General features: G+C 37.0%; 1 protein-coding gene across 3 annotated transcripts in view; it reads right to left on the bottom strand.

Moving 5' to 3' along the window:
* The window catches only part of UBE2H (ubiquitin conjugating enzyme E2 H), a 92,317-nt gene that overhangs the window by 11,774 nt on the left and 66,818 nt on the right, over nucleotides 1-13,725 (bottom strand). For 2 of the 3 annotated variants that reach the window (XM_010947543.2, XM_074367068.1), the window contains exons 4-5: nucleotides 10,997-11,036; nucleotides 9,627-9,679 (exon numbers count right to left, since the gene is read on the bottom strand). The exons of the other annotated variant lie outside the window; for it this stretch is intronic. In XM_010947543.2, the coding sequence (XP_010945845.1) occupies nucleotides 9,627-9,679; nucleotides 10,997-11,036 (93 nt within the window). The remainder of the gene's footprint in view (nucleotides 1-9,626; nucleotides 9,680-10,996; nucleotides 11,037-13,725) is intronic. 3 annotated transcript variants of the gene reach the window in all.

Genomic DNA, 13,725 nt, shown 5'->3' with positions numbered 1-13,725 from the left:
ACCTTTCATTTTTTTGAAAGGGAGAGTGCCTGACATACGCTACCCAAGAGCTACCTAGAGATTACAGTCAGCTGGCTCCATTACTGGCTGCCTTAATTTTTAAAGGAAGTCCCAAGATCCCTGAGAAGTCTAAATTCTGATAAGCAAACAGCTCTTACTTTTGCCTTGGACTAAATCAGCACTTCTCAAAATACAGTCCATTAAGACTGATTCTTCAGCCTAACCTTATGGTATTAATGTTAACAATGTTACAACACTCAGACTTCAGCTGAAGCACATTATGATTTATATTCATATTTAATTTTTAAAAACACTCAAATCATACTGATCTCTCATCTAAAGCAGCATCATTTACCCTACTCAGTCCAGAGTCTTGGGTGAGTCCAGGTCCTGACTGTTTGTCCCTAAGAATTACGCATGGAGTTTTTTTCTAAATATGTATGCTGAGGCCTCAAACCTACCCCAGAGATTCTGACTTAGGACAGGCTGGCATCTGCATGTGTGATGTGTGTGCAGAAATGCATTACCTCCCTTACACATCCCTGTCCTCAGAGACCAAATGGAAAGAGCTATTTGCTTGTAGGTTCTCTAGCTCAAGAAAATGTTCAGAGGTCTTGGCAGCTAAGCTGCCAAGAGGCTCTAATTTAGTAGCCCTCCCTGACCCTTTCATCATTCTTTTTCTGCACACTGCTATCACCATCACTTCCTCCAGGTGGAGGTATTCCAAACTCTAGGTAGGAAAGCAGGTCTCTTCCTCTCTGCATCTCAATTTCTTCATCTGCAAAAAGAGAAGTATAATCCTGCAAAAAGTAGTACACGTTACTAAAAATGACTGTAAAACAGGTTTCAAACTGCATCAAAGGACTAGACTAAAATATTAATACATATATGCCATCTTCTCAGAAGAAATTTCAGCTACTTGTATCCCTCAAGGAATACGTTAATTAAAATGAGTCACACACACACAAATGCACCAATTCTTAAAGTATAGCCACCCTACTCCAGGTGACTCACAAAAAGACGGGTACAAGGCTTAAAGAAAACACAGGAGGGGATGAATCACATATCTCATGTTTTATTCTCGGTTGTTTATGAACCAGTGACCATAAGTTATTTCTTCTTCCTCTATTTCCTTTGAACATTAAAATGGAAACTTTTGCAAAGCATGCTGCTATCTTCAGGTTAAAACCCTGTGGATGCTGAAGCCTGATGTGGTCAGCCCTACCAGGAACCACAATTACCAGGCAGTCCTCTCAGAGACTGGAACTTACATAATCTTCAACTTGTTTTTTCAGATTTAACACCCCAAACACTGTAACTCAGAAAACACACCATAAATACAGTACAGTCACAGCCAGGCACCACCAGCCATCAAAGCCACTCCTCCCTTCTCCAGTACCACCTATCCTGCCCCCTTTTCTCACCCTACTCCTTGTCCCCCAGATGCCCAATGTCCTGGGTTCCTTCTTTTTAAAGCCAAACAAATAACATGCAGAAAAACTTGTTTGGAAAGACATCAGCCACTTGCACAGCAGTGTGAATTCTGTGGTCTTTGTATTAATACAGAGTGTATTTTATATACTGTTACTCCAGGAAGCTCATCATCTTACAATTTCAAAGAAATAAGTCTATGTTGATAACTACCAAACCTTCTAATCAGTCCTTTATATTTCTCTTCTTAAACTTGACACACCTAAAATTATTTCTCTGAAAACCTATACCTTTCTCCTGCAACATCCTTGTCCCTAGGCTCTGAACCTCTGGAAGGACCTCGGTTAGGCCTTCCTCTTTTATTCCTTGTACTCAGCCAACTTCTCAGAGTCACTACTTGTGCTAATGAAATGCCTCTAGTTCCTCTTCCGTTTCCCCTGGCATGTAACTACATCAAGCTCAATATATCTTTCCAGACATGGATCAGGACAACCGTTTCTGGATGGCCTTCCAGGCTCCAAACTCTTGCCTTTGCAATCAGAGAACATGTCCTTAAAACAATCACTCAGGTCATTTCTCATCAATAGCAAGTTCTTGTTTTCCTTCAAAACCTCATACTCCAGAAGCATGCTATCCAAACAGACTTATATTTCACTGACCCCCCAGGAGAAGGACCCCTGGCCTCCCAAGGTGACAATCACTGAGCTAGCCACAGCTCCCTAAGACATTATATGTTTCATATCAATAGGGAGCAGGGCTGCAAAAAGAGAAAGAAAAACCCCACAATTAAAGAAGTAAAAAGACGGTCAAAACCCACAAGGAGTTGATTCTAGTGGCCCAGAACTGATAACTCTATGACTTCCTTATTTCCATGGCTTTTGGCCATTATAGTTGAAGTTTATGGCTAAATAAGTTGAGATCATCTAGGAGTTAAAACCATGTTATCCTTGATTTGCTAGAGAAAATTAGCAGCTGACCTTTCAAAATCCCATTGATTGACTTTGCTCATCTTATAAGAAACTAATTCATCATGATTGCTAAGCAAGCCATGGATTTATAGCCGTATGTTCAAAATAAAACCAATCATAAAATTCCATTTCATTCATTGAAGTTTTTTTTTGGGGGGGGATCTACTATATGTATAAAAACACATGTACTAACTAACATACGTGTAGTCCAAGTCTATAAGATTGAAACAGGGCAAAATAAAATCTCCAGATTTCCTCCGGTCATTTAATAATTTGGGGTTAATTAACAGATCCTTACTTTTCTACTCTTTTGTCAGCCCTTAAGAAGTTGTACTATTAATGATGAATTTGAGTTTTCCACTTTAATTTTTCTTCTACTTACAGTCTGTGAGGATCAGCACTGGAGGATCAGCACTGCGTATGACCAAGCAGGTGTTATGTACGAAAGACTGAGTAAGCAGCGGGTTCTAAAAGGTGACAGACATCCCCTAGAGGAAGACTTCAATAAAGCCAATCAGGACAAATGCCCTCAGATAGGCAGGCGGGCTTTTAAAAAGAAATGGCTTTGAGACTAAACACTAACTAGTTTGAACCTAACTTCAATGAGGAAAGCCTGTTTGAGGGCACAAACACAGCAAGCTGAAGCAGACCACGACAAAGACTTGCTGTGGCACTGTGGCACAGAACCAGCTGGCCACAAGGCTTGCCATGCTGTATTTAGTTCACCAAATTCCAACATGCTTCAATGAAATCCAGCAAACCAATGTGCTAGATGATATGTTCAAGAATGTACCCTATCACTTAACTGAGAGGGCATCCTGCGTGGATAAAAGTATATGAAAGGTCTGAACTCATTAGATTTACACGTGTTCTCATGTTAATCCATGGATATCTTTTAAAGACAGAATAACATCTCATAAAGAGGGTCATGCCTGTATAAAACAAAACTCTTCCTTTCTCACACCTTTTAAAAGAGAGTGTGCAATTAGCAGAATTAGTAAGAATTAAACATCTGAAGAATTTTTGCTATATTTTTTAATTTGACAATTTATATTGTCACACTTCATTTAAAAGAACTTTTTTTATTCTTTTTTTCCTCTATTTTTTTTTTTCTTTTTAAAGCCCAGTATTTTATGCTTGTTATTTCCCCTTCTCCCCACAGAGGGGAGGAAGGTTATTAGGTTTTATCTGCATTTATTTATTATTATTATTTTTTAAATGGAGGCACTGGGGATTGAATCCAGGACCTTGTGCATGCTAAGCACACTCTACCACTGAGCTATACCCTCCCCTCAGCAATATTCATGACAGATAGACTTAATCTCACCACTGACAGCATTACAGGCTTTTAAGTATTCCAAGCTAAAAACAGGTATTCCTGTTTTATATGTAGGAAGGAGGACTGTGAAAGACACAGGGTACTAAAGCCTGGAGGAATACCAGATACATACCTTGAAGTGCCAGATCACCAGGTCACCTATCAGAGGTGTGTAGTTTCAGAACACAGAACATTTTAAAGAATTCCACTTACTGAGAAAATCCTCTCTCACACACTGCCTAATTGCAACTCCCTCCTCCCAATGTATTTAAACTGTAGAGATCTGCAAGAGGAAATGAATGCTACTACACCGATCAGAATGAAGAAAACAGGCTCTTGTACATCAAAAACGCTTGCCATGTCAATCTCAAAACGCTTCCCACCTTACTTAGGTGTACTTTAGAGGTCATTCATCCTAGTTTAAACCTGGTATGATCCTGACTGCCTTAAAAAAGTGCAAGCTAAATCATAGTAATAGGATTTGTTATTATCCTTCTAGAAATGAGGGCAGTTAATGTATAATTAACTAGTTGGGTATTCTTACAGTCATACTAAAACTCATTATTAAAGTTTTATATTACTAGACAATAATTTAGTTTGTCTTTAATGTCAGAAAAAAACAAGATGCAATTATAAAATAAATGGCCATGCTTGGGGGAAAGGCTTTACTTATATATAGTGATCACAAACAAACGAAGAGAAAACAAATCCATATAATCACAACTGAGCCCTGAAACTACAGCTCCAAAGAAAGAAGAACACAGCTGTGGCTGTCCTTCAGGGCCATACCCTGGTTCACATCCCACAAGCCACAAGGCCTGAACCACTCCACGGTTCTAGTGCTGAACACCAGTGAATGTGAATTTGGTGTTTTTAATGAATTTCCACTAAGTTGTTCAACCCAGGAAGTCTCCATTTTTCTGTGTACAGCTAATTAAACTCTTGGGCCATGTACCAACACCAAATCTGAATATCTAAAAGCAGACAAAGGAGGTGGATCACGGAGCTAGCAAGCACTGTTGAAATCATTAAATCTAAAACTCAGCGTATTTCTTCTTTATCTACTACAGCTATTTCTCCCATAATACTAGAAAGAAACTGCTCTACCTGGCCTCTGTCTAGGAGACTCATAATGACATCCAGCTGTTCCAAAAGTAGGATGATGTTTGTGAGATTCCAACATGGATGGATCAATACTGAGTTCTCAAGCCTGTTCAACATTAGTTGTTGGCCAATCAATTATCCAAGCAGATAAATGTATCTCTTGTCTGTATAACTACACTAAAATGTCTAGAAACATTGCTAGCAAACACTAATCAACATAAAGCATTATTTTAAGATATAGTTACCCTCAGCCAAAATTTGAATTGTTTAGAAAGATTCACTGGCTACCTAACTAAAAAGAGGGACGTAATAACAACTTATTTCCAACATGGAGAGGCCTAAATTCATGTAGCAGCTTAAAATCATTAGGCCACAGTACTATTAAATGAGTTTATGACTTAAAATGTTTCTGAATGCCTAGTAAAAAAAAAAAAAAAAAAAAAAAAAAAAAGCAGCTTCTCTTGTCTAATTCTAATCTCAAAGTCCCTGAAGCATTCCTTTTGTTGCAGTCAAGTTCATTTGTCTGTTATTGACTCCTCAGATGACTTGAGGGGAAGTAATTTCCAAAATGTTGATTTTTCTCACCGGCAAAATAAGAGGAGTATCCACTCCATTGGCTAGCAACCCTAAGGGTGAGAATAAAATTATAAACTGCTCAATTTCATAAGAAAATTGTCTTCCACATTACTTGTCCACAACTTAATCCACAAAATAGGTAATTTACAGAGTCAGTCGAGAAATGAGTAGAATGACTGGCAAGAGAAGCACAATTTGCGAGGGTCGAGTTATGTGTGGCCCAGAAGGGCAGCAGGGAAACTGAAGGTGCATTGCAGTGAAGGTGTTTCCAGGAGTGTGGGCTGAAAACACAACTATGGATAAACTATATTTCAGAGTAAAGAGGAAAACAGAAGGGGATCTTATAAAGCTACCTATGGCTTGATGAACTTTCCTTTCATCAGCCTTTAAAATTACAGTTGCTTCTGAAACTGAAATCTAGATCCCCTTGGCTGAATTTTAAGTTTTCCAGAGCTTTTATCATTGCTGTCTAGAAGAGCAGGAAGGGACATTTAAAAAAAAAAAAAAAGGAAGAGAAAAAAGATGTTATCATCCCAGAAGTCAAAATGAATCAATTTTGTGATGGCATCTGCTATTTTCCTTTTAACGTCACAAAGAGTAACAATAGAAACTTTATACTCAATAGATAACTTTATATTGATGACAAACATCTTTACAAAATTAACCATATTACCCACTATAACTAGCTCTCTTACAAGGTTAAATAACATAAAATTAAAAATTACTGGGTGATTAAACTACAAGTATACCAATTCTGAGCTTCTGAATGAACAAACTGCATGTACACTTGGCAAAGGAAAACAGGAGGAGAACAGAAGCAATGAGTCAAATGGGCTGCCAGAAATCAATTTTCTTTTTCCAGGTGGTGGTGGTGGAGGTAAAGAACAGAGTACTAAATTTGCTATAAACATAAACATGGTTTATTATCAGGTTATGATGAGTATAAATCTGAGATTTCAACTGGGAATTGCTGTTATAATAAAAAATACAAATATCTATTGCACAGTACATGCCCTGCAGCAAAATTAATTGCAGGAAATTTCACAAGTAACTCCCTGCTCCCTACCATATTATATAGTAGAGGTGCAAGAACAAGTTTTAGTTACCGCTAAGCCTTCTGCTTTTCAGTTGAATATTCGTGTTAACTTGCCAATTTTCTCCTATTAGTTGTTTCATATTAAATTAATTTTTTTGTCCTTTGAACTAAAATTCTCTCAAGAATCACAGCAGGAAATTGAGTGATTCAAAATTCACCAATTATGAACTAACCTTCGATGCCAGGTTTAGAAGCTTGTAATAAAAATTCAGTTTATATCTCAAGATCAGATAGGTCTAAAAGAAACTTCAAGGTTATTTGAAGCAACCCTTTCTACCAGTACATTCATATAAATTGTATTTACCTGTTCCTAAAACTTTCCATGAAAGAAATGTTGAATTTTCTTAAGGAATAGTTTGGGTTTGAGCAAAATGTCAAAACAATTCTCCCATGCTGAGTATAATTTTGACTACACTCTAAAAATATTTTCTTCGTGGTTTCCTAAACTTACCTGTGTGTCCGTGCTCTTGTATTATGAACACTTATCAGTAACTCATACACATGTAACATGGAAATCAAAATTCGCTTTGACCAATGTGGTTTAATTCTTGTTACTTACTAAATGCTTTGCAAGGTAATACAAGAACATATTCTAACATTTTATAGATGTGATGAAACCTTAAGTCATGTTGGCCTTTCACTTCAAAGTCTATTGTGAACCTCATACACCTGCTGGCGGGAATGTACAATAGTACCGCTTTGAAAAAAGGTCAGTTCCTCAAATGGTTAAACAAAGCTGCCATATCATCCAGCAATTCTATGCCTAGGTACATACCCAAGAGAAATGAAAACATAGGTCTACATAGAAACTTGTGCACAAATATTTATAGAGGTACTATCCATAATGGCTAAAAAGGTGTAACCAATCCAAATTATGACCTGACAGATAAAAATGACATCTGTACAATGCAGTATTATTTGGCCATAAAAAAAGAAAGAAGTGTTGATACACGCTACAACATTGATGGATGCTGAAAACATCATATGAAATGAAAAAAAAAAACAGTCACAAAAGTGCATGTATTGTATAATTCCATTTATAAGAAATGTCCAGAATAGGCAAATCTATACAAACAAAAAGTAGGTTAGCTGTTGCCTAGGGCCCGGAGATAAGGGGTCGACAGCTAAAGGGTACAGGGTTTCCTTTTGAGGTGATGAAAATGTTCTATGATAACAATGTGGTAATGGTTGTACATAACTGTGAATATACTAAAAACTAACTAAATGGTATATTTTACATATGTGAATTATAACTTAATAAAACTGTTATTTTTTTAAAAGTGTCCTGAGACGTGAAGTACTTGAAAATAAGCAAACCTATTCCACAAAGCTTTTCTGGTCAATACTAAAAGAATTAGTTAAACTAAAGTCCAATTTACTTTATTGTAACTGGAACCAGCTTGCAGTATTTCCTTATGTATATTTCTAAAATGTGAATGCAGTTTAAGAAAACACATCATTACATCAGATATTCCAGGCAGCCTGCCATAAGACATTTTTACCAAAAACATCATCTTAAAAGGAATCCATTTAATCAATCTCAGAGTATATGTTCTTTCTTGTCACCTCATCTCTTCATAAGCTGTTGTTTCCTTAAAATGCTCATGTTAATAACAGTAGTGGGCATGATCAATTCACTCATTAATTCAACAAATATCTGAACCCTTACTGCATACTAGCCACTGTTTTAGGCACTTGCCCACACATGCACACTTATACGAGAGACAAAGTCCCTGCTCTTGTGGAGCTTACAATCCGATAGAACAAGCTAAATAATAAATTTTAGGGTTTTTTAAAGAGGGTGCTGTGCTATGGAGGGGTGTTATTTTAAATGGAATGACTAGGAAAGGAGGCTTCTCTGAGGAAGCATGTTTCAGACGAGAAAAGAAGGTGCCAGGCACACAAAGATCAGGGAGAGTAACTCCAGGCAGAGGAAATAACTCCTGAACGAATCAGGAGGAGAGGGGGATAAAAAGGATTAACTGTGTGCTGTGGGTGATCAGCCTTACTTTGTGATTCTCATGCACCATCCTAGTACAAGGTGACTCGTAGACTGGGTGGAATAAGGGGTCTTGAGTACCTTAAGATCACTAAAAGGTCTCGTAACTCTTCAACGAAAGACAGCCATCTGTGGTTAACCCTGACCTGAAGTGATTCCCTCTCCCGTACCTCTCAGCAACCGCTTGTTGTCTGGGCCACTCATTCTTACACACACTGGTGTGAGACACCGTGCTGGGAGTGCCAGGACTTAAATACAAATCAGATGGGCATCCTGACAGCCCTTAGGGCAGGAAATAATCCAGTAGCACAAAAAATGTAGATGCAAACAACGAACATGAGGTAGAAAGTAAAAGCAGGCCACAAGAAAAAGAGCTATAAAATGTAGGCATGTCCAGAGATTACTTCCAGCTGGAGCATCAGGGAACACTTCATGGGGCAGGGGCATGAGAGCATGGAGAGTCTATGAAGCCCAAGGACTTGGACACGTGGAGAGGACAGACAGATTTGTTGTATCCCTAATTGACTTTAAAAATATTTAGAAGTATTTTTAGCTCCCCAACCAAACTGGGGAGCTCATGGGGAGAAGGTCTAATACAATCTCTCTCTCTGATCTCAATTTATGTGTTAATTCACTGCTAAGAGATGAGATGTCAATTTCAGAACTGAAGGTAAGGCTAAATTATTCTTTGCTTCATAATGAAGTTTTGACCTTTGAAATAGATGATCCCCCAAACCTCCTAACATATCATCTCATTTCACAGGGACATTCTTAAGAGTTTTTCCAAAACTAAAAGGCATTACAGATAAACATGTATACAATGCGCTTTGGAATACACATGTATTTGGAATACACAAATATATAAAATGTTTGCATATGTTTTTATGTGTCTCCATATGTGTATCACTATACCTTATTTCAGAATCTTACAAGATGATTGTAAACTTCCACTGCTAACCCGAAGTTTGTACTCATGAGAAAATAACTTCTTTCACTGATCAAACTTTCCCACCAGGACTTCAAAAGCCCTTCCCATTCCCAACAAAACATCTTAAACCAGAGAAGAAAATCCAAACAACATTTTTTTAGGCAGTGTCTCAACATCTCTAAAAAATATTCCATGGCCAAACTCACCATAGAGAGCTGTCCAAGTTTGATTAATTACATCTAGACACACAGTTCCTGACCTGAAACAGATGGAAAGAACGGCATTTTTTTAAAAATTAGAAAGTTAGTTGCATATATCTGGCAACTAATTTTATTATCAGGAAAAATATTTTTATTAGTTCATATTAAAAAACCCCCAAAGAATCCCAGTTGGGCAAAGTATGAGGAGGAGCAGACTATATACAAGGTCTTAAGTGCCTTCTTACAGACTGAAAGGGAAAAACCGTAACTATACAACAGAGAAACCAGACAACACCTTAACCAGGTGGTCAGAATTAACACAGGTAATCAGGACAGAGAGACCGTGTGCCTCTGAACAGGACACCCTGAAGAGGACACAATCTCACTGTGTGGTTTTCTCACCTTAAACGCAGACTCTGAACCTAAGAAGGAAAAATCACACAAACCCAAACTGAGAGACATCTATACAATAACTGGTCTTTATTCTTTAAAAATTTTATAAAAAGGTGAGGAACTGTTCCAGGTTAAAGTAGTTTAAAGAAACATGGCAACTAAGTGTAATACATGATACTGGACTGGATCCTTTAATAAATGAAAAAAAAAGGTGCTAAAAAAGTACATAATTGGAATATGGCAGCAGATGAAAAAGTACTGCATTAATACTCAGTTCCTGAATCTGAGGACGATACTGTGGTTACATAAGAGAACATCTCTGTCATTAGGATGACTGATACAGGAAAGCATTAAAGGACAATGGGGTGTGATGTACATGTAAAACCTACTCTCACAGTTCGTAATACTTCACATGTACGTGCATGTGAATACCAAAATTTAGTGGCATGAGAAAGAAAAACTGCAGGACAAATAATGTCTTCTAAACAGCACTGGAAGTGCAAAGTGGGAGGCATTAGTATCACATTTTTAAATATCACCAATAAAATGTCAGAAGAAAGGGACAATTAAGATTCATTAACTGAAATCAAACGACTTATTCATGTTTGCTTTACTCTCAAGAGAAATACTTTAAGGGCTGAAAATAATAATCTGTAAGCTGAAAACAGATCTCTGAATTGTGTCTATACAAAGAGAATGGAGAGCGGAATACTACAAATGTTAGCTGGGTATCAAGGGAAATGATGGACCCATCCATGACAATGGAAAAACCCAAGCAGTCCAACAGTAGATTCTGAACTAAGTGGTTTAGAATATCATGTCCCTGGAATTCCACAGTTTAAATGACCATTCTTACAGTCCTATCTGTTGACAAAATCCAAAAAGGTAACTGAGGCTTTTTTTTTTTTATAATGAAGAGAGAGATGAACTCTAATCAAGAGTGGTTGCTGCTAAGTTTTAAACATTTTTAAATAGTTACTTACGCTTCATCAATGTTGGGATGGAAAATTTTATTCATGAATCCTGTAAAAAGAGATGTTCATTAGCAGCAAAAAGTATCCAGAGAATTACCAGTTTTAAAGTATTTCAGTGCTGGAAACAATTTCAGTAGTAGAAAAGGTGACGGTACCCGTAACTCATTACTTTCAATTTTAGATCTTTGTTTATTGGTAAGAATATACTCCCCTGACAGTGTCGCTTAAAGTACACCAGAGTTCTATTAATCAAATGAGCAAAACTCTGAGAGCAATGAGGCTTCTAATATAAAAACGTCATTAAAAGAAACTGTTTTCTGAGCTATGGAGGTACTCGCCAAGAAGATGTATAGTACTAAATGGCTTATAACTAGTGCCATGATAAAAAGTTAAGCTACTATGACTTCCCTTCCAAAAGTTTTATTGTTCAACTTCTAAATGTGGAGGTTCTGCATTCGAACTTCTCCTTCTGTAGCTCAGTTACTGGCATCATTCTGCTATACCGTGTGCGGAACATGAATGAAGCTGTTGAAATGCTAAAGAAGTACTCTTCCAAACCACAAATGATTTCATAAGAATAGTGACCAAAATATTTCCTTTAATTTTAGTCTATTCATTCCAGGAAACCCAGTTTTGATTAAAATTGGGGCAACCAAGAAATTAGGCAAAGAGTTAAAAAAATTCCATAGGATGGCTATATCTGTCAGAGATTCAAGTTTTTTTATTTGTTCCTAGAAAAACAAGTATATATATGTATATACATGTATATACTTTTAAACAAATATATTGACATTTAAATTCCAAGGAGAAATTAATTTATTTTCTAACTTAAAACTAGTGATTTAATCAGTCTGTGTATAAACAAATGACAGCATGCTAAAGCAGAGATCCACTCTCAAAGCTGTCATTTTGTCATCTTTATCACCTCACTTCCTTTTACAACTTCCTCATTCTGTTCCATCCTTTGAATAAATTGAAGTTCTTTACTAAAGCGCCCATCACCATGTCCCAATCCCACCCTCACCCCTTCACCTCACATAGGTTCTCTTTCATTCATTCAAAATATGTTTGGTCAACACCTATGTGTCAGGCACACTGTTTATTTTGGGTACAAAACCAAATAGTACTCTTCTGGAGGAGGTCACTGGAACAGTGGGACAAGAGACATGAAGAAATAACTGCAATGTGCACAAGGAGGTGACTGACAGTCAGGGGTAGCACATTTGGGGAGAGGAAGGTGTCAGGAAAGATGCAGACAAGTGGCATCAAAGGAGGATCCTCAAGGATGAGGTGACAGTGGTCATCTCTGAAAATCTAAGAAAATTCTCTAGCTTAGAAAATGAGGCTAAGACTATGAAATCTCAGGTATTTCCGGTCTCACTTGCTCTAGCCACTCCAAGTACTAACCAGGCTTCTAATTTTTGTTTTTTTAATCTTTTGTGTTGAAATAGCTTAATGTTTTATCCTCTAACATCAAGAGAGGCCTATGCCATGTTTAAATTACTCTGATGCAAAAAGACTTGTGCCCAATTACTATTTCATACTAATTTTACCATAAAGATGTTTCAAAGTCTATATTTAAAAGGTATGTGTTTATGAAGAGATTATACTTAGCCAATGGAAACTTTCATGTCTTAATATTAAGAGAAGAAAAAACAGAATAAAAATTCTATGTAACCCTAGAAAAGCACTAACACACATGTCCAAGAAGATTCACAAGGATATCTGTTGCAGCATTGTTTAAAAAAGCCAAGAACCAAATTCAACCCCATCAACAAGGGACTGGAGCAACTTGTAGTACATCCATATACTGGGAGTCCCACACAGCCAAGATAGTGAACTAGGTCAGTATGTATCAAATTGGATACAGCCAAAGCTGAGGGGGGGAAAACAGTTACAAAATGATGTATTTATAGCATGATACCATTTAGATAAACTAAAACAAAGCAACACTACATATTCTCTATGGTAACAAGTATAGAAAACTGTGCTGGACCAACTTAAACCAAATTTACAAGAGTTAATTACTTCAGTGAGGGTGCAGGGCCAAGGTCATGGTGGGAAAAGGGAACAGAACAAGAAACGGTGATCAAAGAATTTATCTGTAAAACTATATTCCTTTAAAAAAGAGATACTGCTTGCTTTGGCAGGACATATACTAAAAAGAGATAATGTGCTTGTATATTATTTCCTCTGCTTAAAAAAAAAGTGTGTATGTACACATAGATAAAAAAGTGGAAGCAAACATGTACAGCTATTAATAGCACTTAATTCTTGGTGGGAATATTTTCTCTGTTATCCTTTTCAAACCACTCCCACTCCTATACCAGAAGCAGGAGCACAGCAATGGAAAAAGGCTGCAAGGAAACAAGTGTCAGCAGTAGTCAACTCTGAAAGACTCTCCCATAATTTCTTCTACTACTATTCTTCTGACTTTCCCAAATTTCTATAATGTGTAATTTTAATAGTTGGAAAAAACCTTCAATTGAAAAATTATGAATAGCAGCAATCACTCTAAAGTAGACCTAATTATACATAGGTTATCTAGTGCTAAACCCATTTAAGGAAGTCACTAAAATCAGCTATTTTATTTGAGATCTCATATCTTAAACACTCTTGTTTAAATAATACTAATTCGTTACAAAAGTCAGAAGATCCTCAGGTTACAAAGTCTGCAGTCCTCAAGGTTAGTTACATATAGGAATGTACTGTTATTACAACAGCCCAGAAACTTCCTG

Source organism: Camelus bactrianus, chromosome 7, assembly GCF_048773025.1.
Source record: "Camelus bactrianus isolate YW-2024 breed Bactrian camel chromosome 7, ASM4877302v1, whole genome shotgun sequence".
Taxonomy (NCBI): Eukaryota; Metazoa; Chordata; class Mammalia; order Artiodactyla; family Camelidae; genus Camelus; species Camelus bactrianus.
This window is presented reverse-complemented; position numbering and strand designations above follow the sequence as displayed.